General features: G+C 51.8%; 1 protein-coding gene across 1 annotated transcript in view; it reads right to left on the reverse strand.

Moving 5' to 3' along the window:
* LOC140398366 (integrin beta-3-like) overlaps positions 1 to 21,782 on the reverse strand; it is a 229,271-nt gene that overhangs the window by 70,034 nt on the left and 137,455 nt on the right. The window contains exon 8 of the mRNA XM_072486981.1: positions 12,817 to 12,906. Within this exon, the coding sequence (XP_072343082.1) occupies positions 12,817 to 12,906 (90 nt within the window). The remainder of the gene's footprint in view (positions 1 to 12,816; positions 12,907 to 21,782) is intronic.

Here is a 21,782-nt window from a genome sequence, read left to right on the forward strand (position 1 = left end):
TGCAGCTGAAGGCCTGTCAGGCCTCAGTTGCCAGTGGAAAAATGGTGGCCTTAATTAGTGGGCGGGCTTTGTCCGCATACTGGGGGACCCACTGGGCGTAATAGGAGAAGAATCCAAGGCACCTCTTTAGGGCTTTGGGATAGTGAGGGAGAGGGAGTTGCAGGAGGGGGCGCATACGATCAGAGTCGGGACCTAGGACCCCGTTCTCCATGACGTAGCTGAGGATGGCTAGTCTGGTTGTGCGGAAAACGCATTTCTCCTTGTTGTAGGTGAGGTTGAGTTTTTGGGCGGTTTGGAGAAATCGGTGGAGGTTGGCATCGTGGTCCTGCTGATTGAGGGGCAGCACGGTAGCATTGTGGATAGCACAATTGCTTCACAGCTCCAGGGTCCCAGGTTCGATTCCGGCTTGGGTCACTGTCTGTGCGGAGTCTGCACATCCTCCCCGTGTGTGCGTGGGTTTTCTCCGGGTGCTCCGGTTTCCTCCCACAGTCCAAAGATGTGCAGGTTAGGTGGATTGGCCATGCTAAATTGCCCTTAGTGTCCAAAATTGCCCTTGGTGTTGGGTGGGGTTACTGGGTTGTGGGGATTGGGTGGAGGTGTTGACCTTGGGTGGGGTGCTCTTTCCAAGAGCCGGTGCAGACTCGATGGGCTGAATGGCCTCCTTCTGCACTGTAAATTCTATGATAATCATGGCCGCAGATGGTGACATTGTCCAAGTACGGAAATGTGGCTCACAGCCCGTACTGGTCCACCATTCGGTCCATTGCTCTTTGGAACACCGAAACCCCATTCGTGACGCCAAAGGGGACCCGGAGGAAATGGAAAAGGCGGCCGTCTACCTCAAAAGCCGTGTAGTGGCGGTCCTCCGGGCGGATTGGGAGCTGGTGGTATGCAGACTTCAGATCCACCGTGGAGAACACCCGGTAGTGTGTGATCTGATTTACCATGTCTGCAGTCCGGGGAAGGGGGTACGCATCGAGTTACGTGTACCGGTTAATGGTTTGGCTGTAATCAATTACCATCTGGAACATTTCCCCGGTCTTTATGACCACATCGAGCTCTCCAGGGGCTATTGCTGGCCTCGATGACACCCTCCTGCAAGAGACGCTGGACCTCGGACCTAATGAATGTCCTGTCCTGCTTCTGGTGGCTACTGGCTTGCAGTCGGCGGTGAGGTTTGCGAAGAGAGGGGGAGGGTCGACTTTTAGGCTCGTGAGGCTGCATATGGTGAGCGGGGGCAGGGGCCCACCGAACTTAAGAGTAAGGCTCCTGAGGTTACATTGGAAGTCGAGTCCCAATAGGAGAGGAGCGCAGAGGTCTGAGAGCACATATAATTTAAAATTAGCATACTCAGTGCCCTGTATTGCTAGGGTTGCAGTAGTGCACCCTTGGATTTGCACCGAGTGCGACCCAGAGGCGAGGGAGATGGTTTGTTGCGTTGGGAAAATTGGGAGCGAGCAGCGTCTTACCATGTCCGGGTGAAAAGGCAGGGCGTCTCGTGCCCATTAACCCGGACGGCCATCATGGAGCTCCGGAGGTGCTTGGGTTGCGACTGGTCGAGGGTGACCGCGCTGAGTTGCGGGTAGCCGGCGGCGTGATCGGAGGTGCTGGGGCGGCCCCGCGATGACTGTCTGTAGATTGTAAACGTCGAACGGCGTAGCAGATGGCGGCCAAGTTGGCGGCCCCCGTTGGTCGAGCGTGGCGGGCGGTGAGGAAGATGGCGTCCAAGATGGCGACCCCCATCACGTGGCTGGCCGCCTGGGGGTGGATGGCCAAGATGGTGGCCCCCGTGAGTCGCACGTGCTGTGAGGGGGCGAAGTTGTCAGACACGCTGCCACATTGCGGGGTCTGCGGGACTGTGAGTCTGAGGATCGGGTCTGTGAGTTAGAGTTCTTAGACCTGGCCAGGCAGACCAGGCAGTCCTTTTCGCCCGCAGCTACTGCAGTTCGCGCTGCGGGCCGGGCAGTGCTGCCGGGGGTGTTGAGACTGGCCGCAGAAATAGCAGGGTAGCTCTCCATGATGGGCGGGCAGCCGTGCGGCACAGGCCTGGGTTAGTCTCTGGTCGGGGGTCCACGAGGGTGTCGCGTGGTCGGCCGGGAACATAGTAAGGCTCTGAAAAGCAACCTCCAGAGAGGTGGCTAACTTTACCGTGTCGTCCAGGTCCTGGGCCCCTTTTTCGAGCAGGCGCTGTCTCACATAATTCGACCGGACACCCGCCACGTAGACGTCTCGGACGGCGAGCTGCATGTGCTGAGTGGTCGTAGCGGCCTGGTAATTACAGTTGCGTGCGAGGGATTTGAGGTCGTGTAGGTAGTCATGTAGCGACTCCCCGGGGCGCTGGCGGCGAGTGGTGAAGACGTGCCGCGCGTAGACCTCATTCACAGGCCGTATGTAGAGGCGTTCGAGCAGCGCGAGGTCATCTGTATAGGAGGCGGCCTCGTCGAGCTGGACAGAAATGCGAAGGCTCACCCGTGAGTGGAGGAGGCTCAGCTTCTGTTCATCAGGGACGGATGGCATGGACGACGGGGCGAGGTAGGCCTTGAAGCCTTGAAGCATCGAAGCCAGTGCGAAAACATTTCTTCCGCCTCCGTGGCCTGCGGATCGAGTTCCAGTCTGTCAGGTTTGAGAGCTGATTCCATAGTTGTGTTTAAGCTGATTAAATTGATGCGACTATCAATTCACTCAAAGACACGCGTGTCATGATATTCAGGTAAACATCAGGTGCAAACATACATACATACTGATGGACAGATCAACAGACCAATCAATACACACAGAACACCACAGCCAATCACAGGCAAGAGCATACACACTATAAAACATGACATAGTACCAGGATTGGAACCCGGTAACTGTTCTTACGAATCCTCAGGAATCCGCCATCCTGCGCCATGGACACCGTCAGCACGCCGCAGCCATTACAAATCGCTTGAAACCTCGGCGTCAATTGGAAGCTGTTCAAACAGCGCTTCCAGTTCTTCCTGGAAGCCACCGAAAGGGAGAGCGCTTCGGACACCAGAAAAATCGCCCTCCTCCTCTCCACGGCAGGGCAACACGCCATCCATGTCTGCAACTTTCTGGTGTTCGCGGAAGGTGAGGACAAGACCAAGTACAAGACGGTCCTTCTCAAACTCGAGCAACACTTCAGCATCGAGGTAAATGAGAGTTTCGAGAGGTATCTCTTCCAGCAGCGCCTGCAGGGTAAGGATGAGCCCTTTCAATCTTTCCTTACACACCTCCGCATCCTCGCGCAGTCCTGCGGTTATGACACCACCTCCGATTCAATGATTCGGGACCAGATTGTTTTTGGGGTCACCTCGGGCGCCCTACGCCAGCAGCTCCTCAAAATTAAAGGCCTCACCCTAGCCTCCGCAATCGAAGCCTGTGTCCTTCATGAAAACGCGACCAGCCGCTACTCCCAATTTCAAGTGGCCGAATCGGCACGGCAGGGGTCCTACGCGCCCGAATCGGCGAGGCAGGCGTCCTACGCGGCCGGATCGGCGAGGCAGGCGTCCTATGCGGCCGGATCGGCGAGGCAGGGGTCCTACGCGCCCGAATCGGCAAGGCAGGCGTCCTACGAGGCCGAACGGGTCCAGGCGATCGAGTTCCTCCCGGCCCGCGGCCCGGACAAGAGCGGCCATTTCGCGCGCTTTCCGCAGCTTCCCGCATTTGTGCGCGCCAAGAGGGAACGTAATGCGCAGGCGCGCTCGACGCAAGACCGAACTGCGCATGCGAGGTGGTGCAATGAACGCATGACGTCACAACGTGCGGCAACTGCGGAGCCGCACATTTAAAGCGGGAATGTCCGGCAAAAACCGACAATGCCTCCGCTGTGGCAAGATGGGCCACTACGCTGCCTGCTGTCGAGCAGCTCAACCTGCCAATGCTCCCCAATTCCGACAACCTCGCAGGGACGTGCGGACCATTCAGCCTCCGTACTACGAGTCACGCCCAGACGATATCCAAACCAGTGACCCAGACGACCGGGACGCCTTCCGTGTTGCGGTCATTGATAGGAACCGGATGTCGCCAGGCAGGACCCAACAGCCGATGCCAGTGAACAGCGTCAATCCGGGTGATGAATGGTGTGCCACCCTAATGGTCAACCGATCACCGATAACATTCCGTCTGGACACTGGTGCCTCCGCCAACCTAATAGCATGTTCAGCCTTCTACACCTTGAAGGTCAGACCACCAATTCGGCCATCCCGTTGCAAGATGGTCGACTACAATGGAAACGTTATCCCGGCCATGGGATCCTGCCAGCTCCAGGTGCCACACAACACACACACGGCCACACTGTCCTTCGAAATAGTCAGATCATCAAAGGACTCCCTGCTAGGCGCACAGGCATGCAAGGTTCTCCACCTCGTGCAGCGGGTCCACGCTCTGTCCCCAGAAGGCACATCAGACTTCCCGGATGCAGAATTTAGGGCACAGCTTCAATCGCTCAATGCCCACAACCAGGAGGTGTTCGAGGGCATGGGCACACTGCCCTATACCTACAGAATACGACTCAAACCGGACGCCACCCCGGTCATTCACGCACCTCGCAGGGTCCCAGCGCCACTCAAAGACCGCCTCAAGCAGCAGCTGCAGGATCTCCAGGACCAAGGGGTGCTATCCCGGGTCACGGAGCCCATGCCATGGGTCAGCTCCATGGTGTGTGTTAAGAAGCCCTCTGGTGAACTCCGGATCTGCATTGACCCGAAAGACCTGAACAACAACATCATGAGGGAACACTACCCCATACCCAAACGGGAAGAGATCATGAGCGAAATGGCCCGGGCTAAAATCTTTACAGAGCTGGATGCCTCGAAGGGTTTTTGGCAGATTCAACTGGACCAGTCCAGCAGGAAGCTGTGCACCTTCAACACTCCTTTCGGCAGGTTCTGCTATAACAGAATGCCGTTTGGCATCATCTCGGCATCCGAGGTCTTTCACAGGACTATGGAACAGATGATGGAGGGCATTGAAGGGGTGGGGGTCTACGTGGACGACGTCATCATCTGGTCCACCACACCACAGGAGCACATCAATCGTCTCCAGCGCGTCTTTGCGCGGATATGGGAAAACGGCCTGCGCCTCAACCGAGCCAAGTGTTCTTTCGGCCAAACCGAGCTGAGGTTTCTGGGGGACCACATATCCCGGTCAGGGGTCCGTCCGGATGCAGACAAGGTGAGCGCCATTACAGCCATGCCGCAGCCGGCAGACAAGAAAGCAGTGCTACGCTTCCTAGGCATGGTCAACTTCCTGGGGAAGTTCATTCCCAACCTTGCCTCCCACATGACGGCTCTTCGCCACCTAGTCAAGAAGTCCACGGAGTTCCAGTGGCTGCCCGCACACCAGAAGGAATGGGAGGAGCTCAAAATTAAGCTCACCACAGCCTCGGTATTGGCGTTTTTCGACACATCTCGTGACACTAAAATTTCGACTGATGCCAGCCAGTCCGGCATTGGGGCGGTACTCCTACAGCGGGATGACACTGCGTCATGGGCCCTGGTCGCCTATGCCTCGCGGGCCATGACCCCCACAGAACAGCGCTACGCGCAGATCGAAAAGGAGTGCCTGGGTTTGCTAACCAGAATAGACAAGTTCCATGACAACATGTATGGTCTCCCCCAATTTAGCGTTGAGATTGACCATTGCCCCCTGGTCAGCATCATACATAAGGACCTGAACGAGATGACCCCTCGCCTCCAGTGCATCCAACTCAAACTCAGGAGGTACAACTTCCAACTGGTCTACACCCCGGGAAAGGACCTTATCATTGCGGATGCCCTATCTAGAGCAGTGAGCACACCGCCCGACTCGGAGGGGTTCGTCTGTCAGGTCGAAGCGCAGGTGGCCTTCACATCGGCAAATCTGCCAGCTGATGACTCCAGTCTGGCCCGTATTCACCGTGAGACTGCAGCTGACCCCCTTCTACAATGTGTGATGCGCCACATGACGGGAGGGTGGCTCAAAGGACAGTGCCCGCAGCTCTACAATGTCTGGGACGACTTGGCAGTCATTGGTGGTGTCCTCCTAAAGCTGGACTGGATTGTGATTCCACACAGCATGCACAAGCTGGTCCTCGACCAACTACACGAAGGCCATCTGGGGGCTCGAGAAGTGCAGACGGAGGGCCCGAGAGGCAGTATACTGGCCGGGCATCAGTGATGACATTGCCAATATGGTGCTCAACTGCCCCACCTGCCAAAGGTTTCAGCCGGCGCAACCTCCTGAGGTGCTTCAGCCCCATGAGTTGGTGATGTCCCCCTGGGCGAAGGTGGGTGTGGACCTTTTTCACGCGCTCGGCAGGGACTATGTAATCGTCATAGATTACTTTTCAAACTATCCAGAGGTCATACGCCTGCACGATTTGACATCGTCCGCTGTCATAAGGGCCTGCAAAGACACCTTCGCACGCCACGGCATTCCGATTACTGTCATGTCGGCCAATGGGCCCTGTTTTGCCAGCCAGGAATGGTCTTCCTTTGCTGTTTCGTATGGCTTCACACACGTGACGTCCAGCCCTCTGCATCCCCAGTCCAATGGAAAGGCGGAGAAGGGCGTTCACATCGTCAAGCGGCTCCTCTGCAAGGCTGCTGCTGCCGGATCGGACTTCTGCTTAGCCCTGCTAGCCTATCGCTCGGCCCCACTAGCCACTGGCCTCTCACCAGCCCAGCTGTTGATGGGTCGCGCCCTCAGGACCACTGTGCCGTCCATTCTGGTCCCCACAACCAACCATGCTCCAGTACTGCACAGGATGCGACAGCAGCGCGTTCGCCAGAAGGTGGCACATGACACAGGGGCAACTGATCTTCCCGCCCTGGCGCCTGGGGGCGACGTCCGCATCCACCTACCAGAAGGTGGCTGGTCAGCACCTGCTGACGTTCTCCGACGCGTGGCTCCCGCTCGTTCCTGGTTCGCATGCCTGATGGCTCCGTTCGCAGGCGCAATCACCGGGCTCTTCGCCTGCTTCCACGCTCGCTATGGGAACTTACACCGATGCCACGCCCTCCTGTTGTTCCTGATGTCGACTTCGTGGAGCTTCCTGCCACCATGCCCATTCCGTTGTCGCCCGTGGCCAGGCCCATTCCTCAGCCAGTGAATCCTGACCCACCCTTGAGGCGGCCAACCCGAATTCGTCGCCCACCTACTAGGCTGGACTTATGAGTCTGTTTGAACACTGAACTCACAGATGTATCATAGCACTGTGTTAATATGTTTCTCTTTTTCCTTGTCGTTACAGGAGTTTGTTTTGACGTTTAACATTTCCACGTGTTTTGTTTGTGGTGCAACCTCGTTTTTATGTTGCACACGACATCGCCCCTTGTATATAGTTTAGCCCCATGTACATGCTGTAAATATTGCACACACACACATTCAGCTGCACTCAGTACACATCTCTATTTATAACCACATAGGCACATGTTCTTGCAAAAGGAGGGATGTCATGATATTCAGGTAAACATCATGGTGCAAACATACATACATACTGATGGACAGATCAACGGACCAATCAATACACACACAACACCACAGCCAATCACAGGCAAGAGCATACACACTATAAAACGGGGAACACGACACTTCCCGTGCATTCCAGCAGGAGACAGCTCAGGGCACAGAGCTCACAGCAAGCCACTCAGACATCCACCATGTGCTGAGTGCCACTCCAAGATAGTGTTAGGGATAGGTCCACAGATTCAAGGGTAATGAACCAACCACAGTAATCAGCTTACTATTGTAAATATTGTTAGTAATAAAACTGAGTTGTACCATCCGCAACCGTGTTGGTTCATCTGTGTAGCAGAGCACCCAACACGACAACGCGGGGAAGTAAACCGTGGTTTAATCAGCTTAGAACTGTGCCTGCCTGCGACTGGTACAATACTGGGAACTGCCTGCAGGTCAGCTGCTCTTTATACTTCCTCTTAAGGGGAGGAGCCATGGGCAGAGCCCGTACATGCCCCAACATATCCCCCTGTGGGTTAAGCCACACAATGGTCCATAGTTGGAGCCCACAGGGTTAACAACATAACACAACAGCAGAACATGATACAAATGCACTGGTGAATTATTAGCACTATACATTCACCACACACACATCGGCAGGACTCGGCCGAACTCGGTGGCCACTCGGCCCATCGGGGCCCAGAGAATCGCCGGGACTGCCAACCGGCGCTGTGGGAATCCCGCGGGCTCCCGAGAATCGGTGGGGGAGAATCGGGAAGCCGGCGTCGGGGTGTGATTCTCACGTCCCTCTGGGGATTCTCCGACATGCCGCGGGGTCGGAGAATCCCGGCCCTGATGTTCGATGTTAGCTGCCTGCCCTTGACAAAGCCCGTCTGGTCCGCAACGACTTCCTCTGGCACACGCTCACCAGGGCTTTCGGCAGGATCTTTGAAACGCATTAAGGTGTGAAATGGGCCTGTAGGACTTGCACTCCGTCGGGTCTTTGTCCTTTTTTGTGTATCAGCAGTCCTCTTGTTCAGTTGTGTGGCCACTCCCCTAGCTCTTGTCCCCTAACACGATTGGTACGTCTGACCCACCCAGCTCTTTCCTCCCCGCAGTCGGTCCTTCTCCCTCAGGTGTGTCTCCCGGAGGAAGTTAACATTGGCCCTCTGACTTTTCAGATGGGCAAAGACACTGGGTTGTTCAGTCCCCTGGCATTCCAGGTGATTATCCTGATGGGAAGTTTCTGTCACCCCCCCTTCCCCCCCAACCCTCCACCCCCACCCGCAGGATCGACCATACTTACCTTTAGCCTGTGCCCCTGAACTCTGGGATTTCTCTTTGTTTGGGGGCCATCCAATATGGCCGTCCTTGCCAGTTACTCCATGTGGCTGGGGCCTGCACTCCGGGGTTTCCCTTTGTTGATGGCTGCTCTTTGTGTTGCTGTTTTTGCTGCCACCATATGCTACCCGTTGATGCCAGAATTTTAACCACCCCCCATCCCCCCGGTTCCCTTTCTTGGGTCCCCCCCTCTCCATCTGTCCATGATCCTGTGCGACCCCCCTTCCTCCCTCCACCCCATTTTCTAGCGCTGACCCCACCCTCTGCCAGGCACTCCCTCCTGGTCGGGAGCTGTGCCATGGTCTCCCCTTCGCTGTACTTTCCTGCATTGGCTTGCTCGCTAGTGGCCCCTCCCCCCGGGAGCGATTCCTTTCTTCCCCACTGTTGTGTTCTTTCCCTTCCATCTTTCTCCCCCACTCCTGTTTCTTCACTCTCCGCTCTCACCCCCTTCTTCCTGGTACTTAAAGCTGGGTCGAAAGCGATGCGGTTCTGTCCCGGGTCAATTTCTTTTTAAAACAAGTTCGTCATCACTGTTGGCACTTTTGTTGCTGCCATTCCAGCTCATGTCTGCGCACAACTTGTCCGTCTCGGCCGGCACAGTGAAGTAGAAATCCTTCCCCTGGAAGGTTACCTACAGTTTATCTGCGTACAGCATCCCAAATCGCACCCCATTCTTGTACATTGCCGCCTTGGCTGTATTAAACTCAGCATGGTGCTTGGCCAGGTCTGCCCCAATGTCCTGGTAGAGTTGGATTGAATGGCCTTCCCACTGGCAGGGCCGAGTGTGCCTTTCCCAGTTCAGCATCTTCTCCCGATCCTGGCATTGGTGCAGCTTCACTATTAAAGCTCTTGGCTGTGCCCCCGCTTTAGGTTTCACCCATAATGACCTTTGGGCTCTGTCTATCTCCGGGGGTTTGGGGAAGCCCTTCCGACCAGGTTACCCAGCATCTGCGCCACATATTCTGTGGGGTTTCTGACCTCGATGCCCTCCCACCATACGGAGATTATGGTGGCACGACCGGTTCTCCTGGTCCTCGACCTTCGCCTTCAGTGCCCCTTGCGATGCCACCAACCTCATCACCAGGGAGGTGATTTGGTCACTTTGTTCAGTCGTTGCTTTTTCTAGGTCCCTGATTGTTGCCTCCTGTGCTTCCAGTTGGCACACTGTTTTCTCCAACGCCACCTTGAAGGGGGCCAGGGCGACTGCGATCGCCACCTTCACTGTCGCCCTCATTTCCAGCTTGATGACATCTCTGTGTTTCTGGAGCTCCTGATTCATGAGGTCCATTCGCTCACTTACTGGATAGTTTGGTGGGTCCCGGTGGCTCAGCTCGCTCGGGTGTGGCCAGCTCCGACTCACTCCTTGTGTTCACCATCGTCCCGTTCCTCCTCTCCAAGCTTTGGCTGACTCTGCCATCCTCTGGGTCCTGGAGTTGTTGCCGGTCATTTCTTGGTGGTTGCGGCTGTCTTGTGAGAGGGTGGGGGAGGGTGGTCAATGGGTTTTGCATTAAAAATGGCATTTTCCTGAGCTCCCAGAGGAAAGCCACCTTTCCTGTGTCTGCTCGGCACATCCCCCTCACCGGAAGTCCAGCTCTGTTGTTTCTAAGCCACAAATAATTCTCTACCAGCCTCTCTCTCTCTTTTTGGTTTGAGGAGGAGACATGATGGAAACACTACAGCAATGTAATGTTTGGCAATTTAACGTTTTTTGACACTGAGTTCTCTGCGATCCTTTTCTCAGTTGTTGTGAGCGAACCGACTTCTCCCAGAATCCTCATCAGTCATTTCTCACTGCTGCCATCTGTTGGATGCCCTTCCTCGTGTTGAGCACCAGGTCCACTGGGTTCTCCGCGATCCCTTTCTCAGTTGTGATGAGCGAGCCAACTTCTCGAGTCCTCCTCAGTCACTTCTCACTGCTACCCTCTGTTGGATGCGAGGCTCTCACTATATTTAGCTCTTGCCAGTATTTTCATAGATCATAGATCATAGAATTTATAGTGCAGAAGGAGGTCATTCAGCCTATCGAGTCTACACCGGCCCTTGAAAGAGCATCCTACTTAAGCCCATACTTCCGCTCTCTCCCCGTAACCCAGTAACCCCATCTAACCTTTGGACACCACGGGCAATTTATCATGGCCAATCCACCTAACTTGCACATCTTTGGACTGTGAGAGGAAACCGGAGCACCAGGAGGAAACCCATGCCGCCACGGGGAGAACGTACGGACTCCACACAGACAGTGACCCAAGCCAGGAATCGAACCCGGGTCCCTGGCGCAGTGAAGCAACAGTGCTAACCACTGTGCTACCGTGCCACTATTGGATCTCAAGCTGAAATTGACATTGAAAGATTTCAAAACATCATCAAATTTGGCAGACAATTCATCAACAGCTTGTCATGCAATGATGTCATCTGCTATTGGCCCAATTGCATGAAGAAGTGTATTGACTTGATATGCCTCTGATTTTTTTATTGCAGTATCTTAAAAATCTCCTCCTCCAAAGACTCCAATTGTGTGTCTGGTGCAGGCCATGGGCGAATCCTAGTGGAGCTGGTAGAATTGCAAACCATTTTTGATGATTTCAAAAAATGTGTGGACAGCTCCGAGATGACCTGACTGGTCATGCCAAACAAGGGATCTTCCTGCACTTGCCGGTTTTTGACAAGCTTTCCAAAATGGTGGAGGCCTGCTTCTGGCAGAAGAAGGGGCTGCAATGGCGGTTTTGGTGGGCTGACTGTTGATTTAAGTCATTCAGCGGTATTGCATTACGGGTTGTGACTCTTGGAAAAGAACGGCGGGTTTGTTGTTTCTGAATGTGGACGGTTGCGAGGTACTCGGATTGGTGAAAATTAATTATTCACAATTTTGTTTTTGCTGGATGTGGGAGCCACGTGTTGAGTCTCAGAGTCTGGGGCTGGGTTTAGCCATGTGCTGCTTCCACACGGCTCCTCTGTCTGGATGACTTAAAAAGAGGCTTCTTCGGGACACCTGGCTGCGGAATCTGCTTGCTGAAGCTGGACCTCCAAGAAAGATGCAATCTGCTTACGTAAACTTTCCACCTTTTCTCATCCACTTCCAGGCACTTCTGTCTCTGGAGCGTTTTCCTTATTTTTTCTGGTGATTTTTGTCAACGCCTATGACTTCTGTTGTGAGTTAGGTTCAGTGCAAACTTCACTGAAAGTGTCCTTTTTCCTAGTTTCTCAGCATTCTTGAGAGGATGGGCGTATTGATCCCAATGCCGCCACCATGAAGAATCCTGCTCTGGATGTCATGGAGTTCAAAGTGTTGAGTATGTTAACAGCAATTAGAAATTACAGTGCAGAAGGAGGCCCATTGAGTCTGTGCCAGCCCTTGGAAACAGCGCCCTACTTAAGTCCACACCTCCCCCTTATCCCCGTAACCCAGTAACCCCAACTAACCTTTTTGGACACTATGGGTAATTTAGCATGATCAGACCAACTAACCTACACGTCTTTGGACTGTGGGAGGAAATTGGAGCACCTGGAGGAAACCCACGCAGACACGGGGAGAACGTGCAGACACGGGGAGAACGTGGAGACAGTGACCCAAGCCGGGAATCAAACTTGGGACCCAGGAGCTGTGAAGCAACAGTGCTAAACGCTGTGCTACCGTCTTTATTAACAACTTGTAACCTACAGTAGAGGGTACAGGTACAATGACACTGTAGGTCTTTACCAATCTCTGTCCATCTCTAGATTGACTTGGCTCTGGATCGTTTGCCTTCTCACATTACTATGTGTGTAGTACTGTACTCCGCCCCACATTAACCCTCTATGCACCAGACCGTACTACTACAGGGGGCACTTTTCCCATTTCAATTGACCTCTCCTTCCCAACCTCCTTTAGGAATGTGTGTCATTTGGTGCGGAGCTGGTTAAAAGGAGCTGGAGCCTGTCTGGAACTGGTGCAGGGACAGTAACTGGAGTCAGAATCCGATCTCCTCAAGGGAATTACTCCATAGTTTTAAACAATTACCTCTGAGTTGCTCACCGTGTTTTGTTCAAACTTACCTGATAAGCCTTCACAATGAGATTCAAGACATTGCTGGAGTCCTGAGAGAGAATCTCGACGTTAGAGCCAGGAATCATATTACTGTAACTCTGTGGAGAAACAGGATTACGCAACATAAAATTTCAATGATCTGAAACTTAAAAATATCCCCTCCCATTGACCATCAAGCCAGTTGTTCAAGTCAACCAATTTCACTGAAGACCCAACATATTCACCAATTTCAAGTCAACCCCTTGTAGTGACGTATACTCTCATTCCAGGTTCTTTATAGTGACCTGCATTAGCAATAATGCTAACACTCGCAGACATTTCACTACTTCAGAGAGCTCCATGGTTTTCTAGACGTTGAGTGTGTAACTGAGAGACATCCATTTTAACAATTTGTACACATCAGTGCATTAATCAGGCAATTGGGTTGATGGGAGCTAGCATGCACAAGCCTGAAGATGGAGTTTGGCACAAGAGATTGAACTCCCTGACTGCTACTTTCAATCATGGGGCTCGATTCTTTGTTTCAGGGACTATGTCCCCACGGCGCCGTGAAAACTGTGGCCTTTTACGCCAGAAAAACTGGCATCAAAAGGCCACATATTCACAGCCCTGCAGGGGCTAGCAGGGACCCGACGTGAAACTCGCAGCTCGCTGTCATAATATGCACCCATGCACATCATGAGGTAAAAACAGGCAGTGACAGACACCCAGGTTAGCCAATCACCATACAGGAAAGAACACAACCAATCACCAGACAGAACACCAGTGGGGGGCTTCCAAGTATAAAACACACGAGGCATCAGCATTCTGCCTCTTTCCACTGGTGACAACTGTAGTGACAGTCAGGGTGTATATATCAGTCAGCACCGTCTACACGTGGATCAGAGCTAGCCTGGTCTAGTAAGTTAGAGTTAGTACACTTAGAGTAGTAGAGTGTCAACCCACAGCCAGCTGTGTGCATTGTTACAGAAGTTCAATAAATCATATTGAACCAATGCCTACATTTGGTGTATGCTTTACCGTTACCCCAGGGTGAACAACATGAGACTCGTAGCCCCACACTTCTGGGTCAGAGGGCGCGCATGCGCATGGCGGTGGCCTCCAGTGGCCACGTGTGCCATGCTCCATGGTGGACTCAGACCATGGAGCTGGACTGGTATATAGTGCCCCGGATCGGCCGCCTGCCCGATCTGGACCGGCCTCCCAAAAATAGCCCGGTCCCGTATGAGGCCACCCTGTCCACCGATTGGCTCGCCCCCAACCATGGCGACCGCGGACTCAGTCCGCAGCCGCCATGCGAGTATCCCGAATGGCAGGACCATGAGTGGTCCACGTTGTCGGGAATTTGGCCAGTCAGGGGCGGACGTTCGCGGAGCGGGCCTCTGGAAATGGCCGCAGGTAGGGGATACTCCCCGAGTACGCCGCTTTTGAGGGGCTGGAGGATCGGGGAATCGGCGTCGGTCCCCATTCCATGCGTGGAAATGAATTCTCCGACCCAGGGTGCTGAGAATCCAGCCCATGTTATTTTATAATTGAATAAAATGAATCCTTGTTAATAAATCTGGGACTATGGCTGGCATTAAGAACATTAACACTGTCCAATTTTGCTGAGTTGAATAGCTTCAAATAACATTGAAAACACAAAAGAATAACCATGATTAATTTTGAACTTTTACTGTTATGGAATAATAATAATAATGGAGCAGCTCTTGTGATTGTATTTTATCACTAACATTAGCATTTGTTTCTTTGCATCAAGAATGACATCAAGGCATCATGTGACTGAGTGTGGCCTCAAGGAACCCAGCAAATCTGGGGCTGGATTCTCCAGTTCTGGGGCTATGTCCCCAAGCCAGCGTGGGAACGGGAAAACTAGCGCAAAGGGCCACCGATTCCCCGTTTTGCTAGGGGTTAGCAGGGAGGCAGCGTAGAGCACCCGGCTCTAGCTGTTGATATGGCCTGGAGAATTGCCGGGGCCGTGGCCACGCATGCGCATAGTGGCGGCCTGCAGCAGCCGCACCATGCTTCATGGCGGAGGCCACTCGCGGACCCGGCCCGCGAAATAGTCCCCCCCTTCAGCCGGCTCGTGTGCCCCGGACCACCCCACCATAGTGCTCCCAGCCCCGAATATGTACCCCCTGCCTGCGGATCGGCCCTCCCCCGACTATGACGGCGCTGGACTGAGTCTGCAGCTGCCACTCCGAGTTCCCAACGGATGAGACCACACGTGTCCCGCGTCGTCGGGAACTCGGCCGTTTGGGGCGAGTATCGGGGGGTGGGCCTCAGGCAATGGCCTAAGGCCGTCCATACGTGGTGCAGAGTACACGCAGAGTACGCCGCTTTGGAGGGGGTGGAGCATCGCGAAAGCGGCGCCACCCCCGATTTTGTTGGGAATTTGGATTCGCCGACGGTTCACCGAACGCAATTTCGGAGAATCCAGCCCCTGGAGTCAGTCGGAATCGGGGAAAACTCTCCACTGGTCAGAGTCATACACATCGCAGAAAAGAAAATAGTCTCAGAGCATTTGCTAATGATTTCACTGTTTTCAATACCATTCACAACTTTTCAGATACTAAAGCAATCTGTGCCACATGCTGCAAGACCTGGACAACATTTTGGTTTAGGCTGATAAGTGGCAAGTATCATTCGTGGCAAGTGCCAGCTGATGATCATCTCCAACAAGACAAAATCTATCCATCTTCCCATGACATTCAGCGGCATCACCATCGCCAAATCCCTTACCATCAATATCTTGGGGGTAAACAGTTACCAACAACTGAACTGGACCTGCCAAGTAAATACTGTGGCTGCCAAGAGCAGGTCTGCAAATTCTGCAGTGAGTATCTCATTTCCTGTCTTCCTAAAGCCTGTTCACCAAGGTACAAGTCAGGAATGTGGTGGAATACTCTTCACTTGCCTGGATGAATGCAGCTCCAACATCACTCAAGAAGCTCTACTCCATCCAGGACAAAGCAGCCCACTTGATTGTCACCCCATCCACCACCTTCAACATTCTCTCCCTCCACCACTGTTGCACACTGGCAGTAGAATGTACCATACAGGATGCATTGCGGCAATTCAGCAAATCTCCTTTGACAATATCTTCCGAACCCACCTCTACCACGTAGAAGGACAAGAGTAGAAAATGCAGGGGCAAACTACCACCTGCAGGTTGCCCTCCAAGTCACTCACCGTCCTGACTTGGAAATATATCGCCGTTCCATCACTGTCGCTGGGTCAAAATCCTGGAGCTTCCTTCCTAACAGCACTGTGGGTGTACCTACACCACATGGACTACAGCACTTCAAGAAGGCGGCTCATCACTACCAGGAGCCTCAGCCCTTGACTCTGTCCAACAGGTATGAGGCACTTGCTCCCTGTGTGGATGGCGAACAGGGCTGCAGGAAGGATGAGTCAGCTGACCAAGGCACCATGGTTCAGCAGGCCATTCAAGGGGAGGGAGTAAATAGGCAAGTTGTAGTTGTAGGGGATTCTATTATCAGGGGGATAGATAGTATGCTTTGTGAGCAGGATAAAGAGTCCCGCATGGTATGTTGCCTGCCCGGTGCTAGGGTGCGGGACATCTCTGACCGGCTTGAAAGGATACTGGAGAGGGAGGGGGAGGATCCAGTTGTTGTGGTCCATGTCGGTACCAACAACATAGGCAAGTCTAGGAAAGAGGACCTGTTTAGAGATTATAAAGAGCTAGGATTCAAATTAAAAAACAGGTCCTCAAGGGTCATGATCTCCGGATTACTGCCCGAGCCACGTGCAAATTGGCATAGGGAGGCAAGAATAAGGGAAGTTAACACGTGGCTGAAAGAGTGGTGTGGGAAAGAGGGGTTCCTTTTCATGGGACACTGGCATCAGTTTTGGGACAGGGGGGACCTATACCGTTGGGATGGTCTCCACCTGAACCGAGCTGGGACCAGTGTTCTGGCGAAAAGAATAAATAGGGTGGTCAATAGGACTTTAAACTAAAGATTGGGGGGGAAGGGAAAGACAGGGAACCAAGAGGTGAAGTAATCAGTGGGAAGCGTAGCTGCTTAGGAATACAAAAAAGCACAAAAAGACAGAACTCAGGAGAGGTTACGATAGTCCCCATCCCACAAAATATGACACAGTGTATGGAAAGGCTCAGTAAACCAAGGTCCACCACACTAAGAAAACAAAAAGGGACGGTCAATAGAGAATTAAAGGTGCTATATTTAAATGCGCGCAGTGTACGGAACAAGGTAGATGAGCTTGTGGCCCAGATTGTGACTGGCAGGTATGATGTGGTAGGCATCACAGAGACATGGTTGCAGGGGGTTCAGGACTGGCATTTAAACATCCAGGGATTCACAACCTATCGAAAAGACAGGGAGGTGGGCAGAGGGGGCGGGGTTGCCTTGTTAATTAGGAATGAAATTAAATCAATAGCACTAAATGACATAGGGTCACATGATGTGGAGTCTGTGTGGGTAGAGTTGAGGGACCACAAAGGAAAAAAATCCATAATGGGAGTTATGTACAGGCCTCCTAACAGTGGTCAGGACCGGGGGCACAAAATGCACCACGAAATAGAAAGTGCATGTCAGAAAGGCAAGGTCACAGTGATCATGGGGGACTTCAATATGCAGGTGGACTGGGTAAATAATGCTGCCAGTGGACCCAAGGAAAGGGAATTCATTGAATGTTTACAGGAGTGCTTTTTGGAACAGCTTGTGATGGAGCCCACGAGGGAACAGGCCATTCTGGACTTAGTGTTATGTAATGAGCCAGACTTGATTAAAGATCTTAAAGTAAGGGAGCACTTAGGAGGCAGTGATCATAATATGGTAGAATTCAATCTCCAATTTGAAAGAAAGAAGGTAGAATCAGATGTAAAGGTGTTACAGTTAAATAAAGGTAACTACAGGGGCATGAGGGAGGAACTGACGAAAATCGACTGGGAGCAGAGCCTAGTGGGAAAGACAGTAGAACAGCAATGGCAGGAGTTTCTGGGAGTAATTGAGGACACAGTACAGAGGTTCATCCCAAAGAAAAGAAAGGTTATCAGAGGGGGGATTAGGCAGCCATGGCTGACAAAGGAAGTTAGGGAATGCATCAAAGCAAAAGAGAAAGCCTATAATGTGGCAAAGAGTAGTGGGAAGTCAGAAGATTGGGAAGGCTACAAAAACAAACAGAGGATAACAAAGAGAGAAATAAGGAAAGAGAGGATCAAATATGAAGGTAGGCTAGCCAGTAACATTAGGAATGATAGTAAAAGTTTCTTTAAATACATTAAAAATAAACGGGAGGCAAAAGTTGACATTGGGCCACTCCAAAATGACGCTGGTAATTTTGTGATGGGAGACAAGGAAATAGCTGAGGAACTAAATAAGTACTTTGCGTCAGTCTTCACAGTAGAAGACATGAGTAATATCCCAACAATTCCGGAGAGTCAAGGGGCAGAGTTGAATATGGTAGCCATCACAAAGGAGAAAGTGCTAGAGAAACTAAGAGGTCTAAAAATTGATAAATCTCCGGGCCCAGATGGACTACATCCTCGAGTTCTAAAGGAGATAGCTGAAGAAATAGTGGAGGCGTTAGTTATGATCTTTCAAAAGTCACTGGAGTCAGGGAAAGTCCCAGAGGATTGGAAAATCGCTGTTGTAACCCCCCTGTTCAAGAAGGGAACAAGGAAAAAGATGGAAAATTATAGGCCAATTAGCCTAACCTCGGTTGTTGGCAAGATTCTAGAATCCATTGTTAAGGATGAGATTTCTAAATTCTTGGAAGTGCAGGGTCAGATTAGGACAAGTCAGCATGGATTTAGTAAGGGGAGGTCGTGCCTGACAAACCTGTTCGAGTTCTTTGAAGAGATAACAAATAGGTTAGACCAAGGAGAGCCAATGGATGTTATCTATCTTGACTTCCAAAAGGCCTTTGATAAGGTGCCTCACGGGAGACTGCTGAGTAAAATAAGGGCCCATGGTATTCGAGGCAAGGTACTAACATGGATTGACGATTGGCTGTCAGGCAGAAGGCAGAGAGTTGGGATAAAAGGTTCTTTTTCGGAATGGCAACCGGTGACGAGTGGTGTCCCGCAGGGTTCAGTGTTGGGGCCACAGCTGTTCTCTTTATATATTAACGATCTAGATGACGGGACTGGGGGCATTCTGGCTACGTTTGCCGATGATACAAAGATAGGTGGAGGGGCAGGTAGTATGGAGGAGGTGGGGAGGCTGCAGAAAGATTTAGACAGTTTAGGAGAGTGGTCCAAGAAATGGCTGATGAAATCCAACGTGGGCAAGTGCGAGGTCTTGCACTTTGGAAAAAAGAATAGAGGCATGGACTATTTTCTAAACGGTGACATAATTCATAATGCTGAAGTGCAAAGGGACTTGGGAGTCCTCGTCCAGGATTCTCTAAAGGTAAACTTGCAGGTTGAGTCCGTAATTAAGAAAGCAAATGCAATGTTGTCATTCGTCTCAAGAGGCTTGGAATATAAAAGCAGGGATGTACTTCCGAAGCTTTATAAAGCATTAGTTAGGCCCCATTTAGAATACTGTGAGCAATTTTGGGCCCCACACCTCAGGGGGGACATACTGGCACTGGAGCGGGTCCAGCGGAGATTCACACGGATGATCCCAGGAATGGTAGGCCTAACATACGATGAACGTCTGAGGATCCTGGGATTATATTCATTGGAGTTTAGGAGGTTGAGGGGAGATCTAATAGAAAGTTACAAGATAATGAATGGCTTAGATAGGGTGGATGTAGGGAAGTTGTTTCCATTAGCAGGGGAGACTAGGACCCGGGGGCACAGCCTTAGAATAAAAGGGAGTCACTTTAGAACAGAGATGAGGAGAAATTTCTTCAGCTAGAGAGTGGTGGGTCTGTGGAATTCATTGCCACAGAGAGCGGTGGAGGCCGGGACGTTGAGTGTCTTTAAGACAGAAGTTGATAAATTCTTGATTTCTCGAGGAACTAAGGGCTATGGAGAGAGAGCGGGTAAATGGAGTTGAAATCAGCCATGATTGAATGGTGGAGTGGACTCGATGGGCCGAATGGCCTTACTTCCGCTCCTATGTCTCATGGTCTTATGGGATGGGCAATAAACGGCGTGGATCCGGGCGCAATGGATGAATCGCGCAAGAGGCCCAAATCGGGCAGCGAGTCACCTAACTCGCTTCACCCTGCGCGATCTGGATCTCGACTTGACGCTGTGTGCACCTGGCACCCGGGAGTCAACGGCCAAGTTTGCGAGACCGCGCCAGGGCGCCGTTTTGTACTGATCTCCATAAACGTGGATGGCGTAATGGCACTTCCAGGGATCTGGCAAGCCATTAGAGAATGCCAGGTGGTCAGGGACAGGGCAGGGTGTTAGCCTGGCACTCTCCCTGTCATATAAACACTTTGGCACTGCCAGCCTGGCAAACTAGCAGTGCCATATAGGTACCCTGGCACTATCAGGGTGCTTGGGTGGCACTGTCAGGGTGCCCAAGTGGCACTGCCCAGGTGCCAGGTTGTCACTGCCAGGGTTCAGGCCTGGGGGTCCTCGACAAAGTTGGGAGATGAAGTGGGAGGGGGTCAATAAAGTGGGGCTGCCGTTCAAAATGGCGCTCTGATCTGTGAGGAACCGTTCCTGCTGGAGAGCTGATCTCCCCAGCAGGAAACCTCCTAAAATGTGGGGATAAACACGTTTGACAGTGGACTTTAACTTTTGTCTACTGAATCATGCCCAATAACTCTGCCTCTTTCTCCACAGATGCTGCCAGACCTGTTAAGTATTTCCAGCCTGTTTTAATTTCAGATTTCCAGCATCTCCAGTATTTTTCTTTTATCTTCAGGCTCTCAACCTTTCCTCCAATGGGAACAGTTTTTCTGCATCCATTCTTGTCTAGACCCTCATGATTTTGAGCACCTCTATCAAATCTCCTCTCACCCTCTTCTCTAAGGAAACTAACCCCAGCTTCTCCAATCTAGCCTTGAAACTGAAGCCCCTCATCCCTGGAACTCAGAATTACATTCTTGTGAATCATTTCTTCCCCTCTCCCCTCATACTCTTCTAAAAGTGTGATCTCCACAATTGGACATAATACTCCAGTTGAGAGTGAGCCAGTGTTTCATTTTTAATTTTTTAAAACTAAATTTAGAGTACCCAATTTTTTTTTCCCAATTAAGGGGCAATTTAGTGCGGCCAATCCATCTAACCTGCACATCTTTGGGTTGTGGGGGTGAAACCCACGCAGACACGGGAAGAATGTGCAAACTCCACATGGGTTGTGATCCAGGGCTGGGTTTTGAACCCGGGTCCTCAGTGTCGTAGGCAACAGTGCTAACCATTGTGCCACGTGCTGCCCTGAGCCAGTGATTCATGAAGATTCATCATAACTTTCTTGCTTTTGTGCTCTAAGCCTCTATTTGTAAAGTCCGGGATCCCATATGTCTTATCAACCACTTTCTCAACTTGCCCTGCCACCTTCAATGATTGCTGCCCATATACACCCAGATCCCTCTGCCCCTGCATCATCTTTAAAATTGTATCCTTTATTTTATATTGCCTCTCCTCGTTCCTTCAACCAAAATGTCTCCTTTGCACTTCTCGATGTTAAATTTAATCTGCAACTTGTTTGCCCATTTCCTCAGCTCACCTTTGTCCTCTTGGAGTCTATCCCTATCCTCCTCACAGTTGATAATATGTTCACATTTTGTGACATCTGCAAATTTGAAAATTATGCCCTGTGTACTTGAGTCTAGCCCATGTGTCCAGAAAAGCTATGATCCTGGTACTGACCCATGGAGAACTCCATTTCGTGCAGTCCAAAAAAACAACTACTACTCTCTGATTTACATCACAAAGCCAACTTTGTCCATTTCATTCAAGAATTTTAGCTTTGCTGACAAGCCTTTTACGTTGCAAGGCCATGTACACTCTCATCAACCCTCGTTGTTGCCTCATCTGCCATCCTGCCGGTGGGTCAGGGGTGGTGATAGTGTGTCTGGG

The sequence above is a fragment of the Scyliorhinus torazame genome, chromosome 21 (assembly GCF_047496885.1).
Source record: "Scyliorhinus torazame isolate Kashiwa2021f chromosome 21, sScyTor2.1, whole genome shotgun sequence".
Lineage (NCBI taxonomy): Eukaryota > Metazoa > Chordata > Chondrichthyes > Carcharhiniformes > Scyliorhinidae > Scyliorhinus > Scyliorhinus torazame.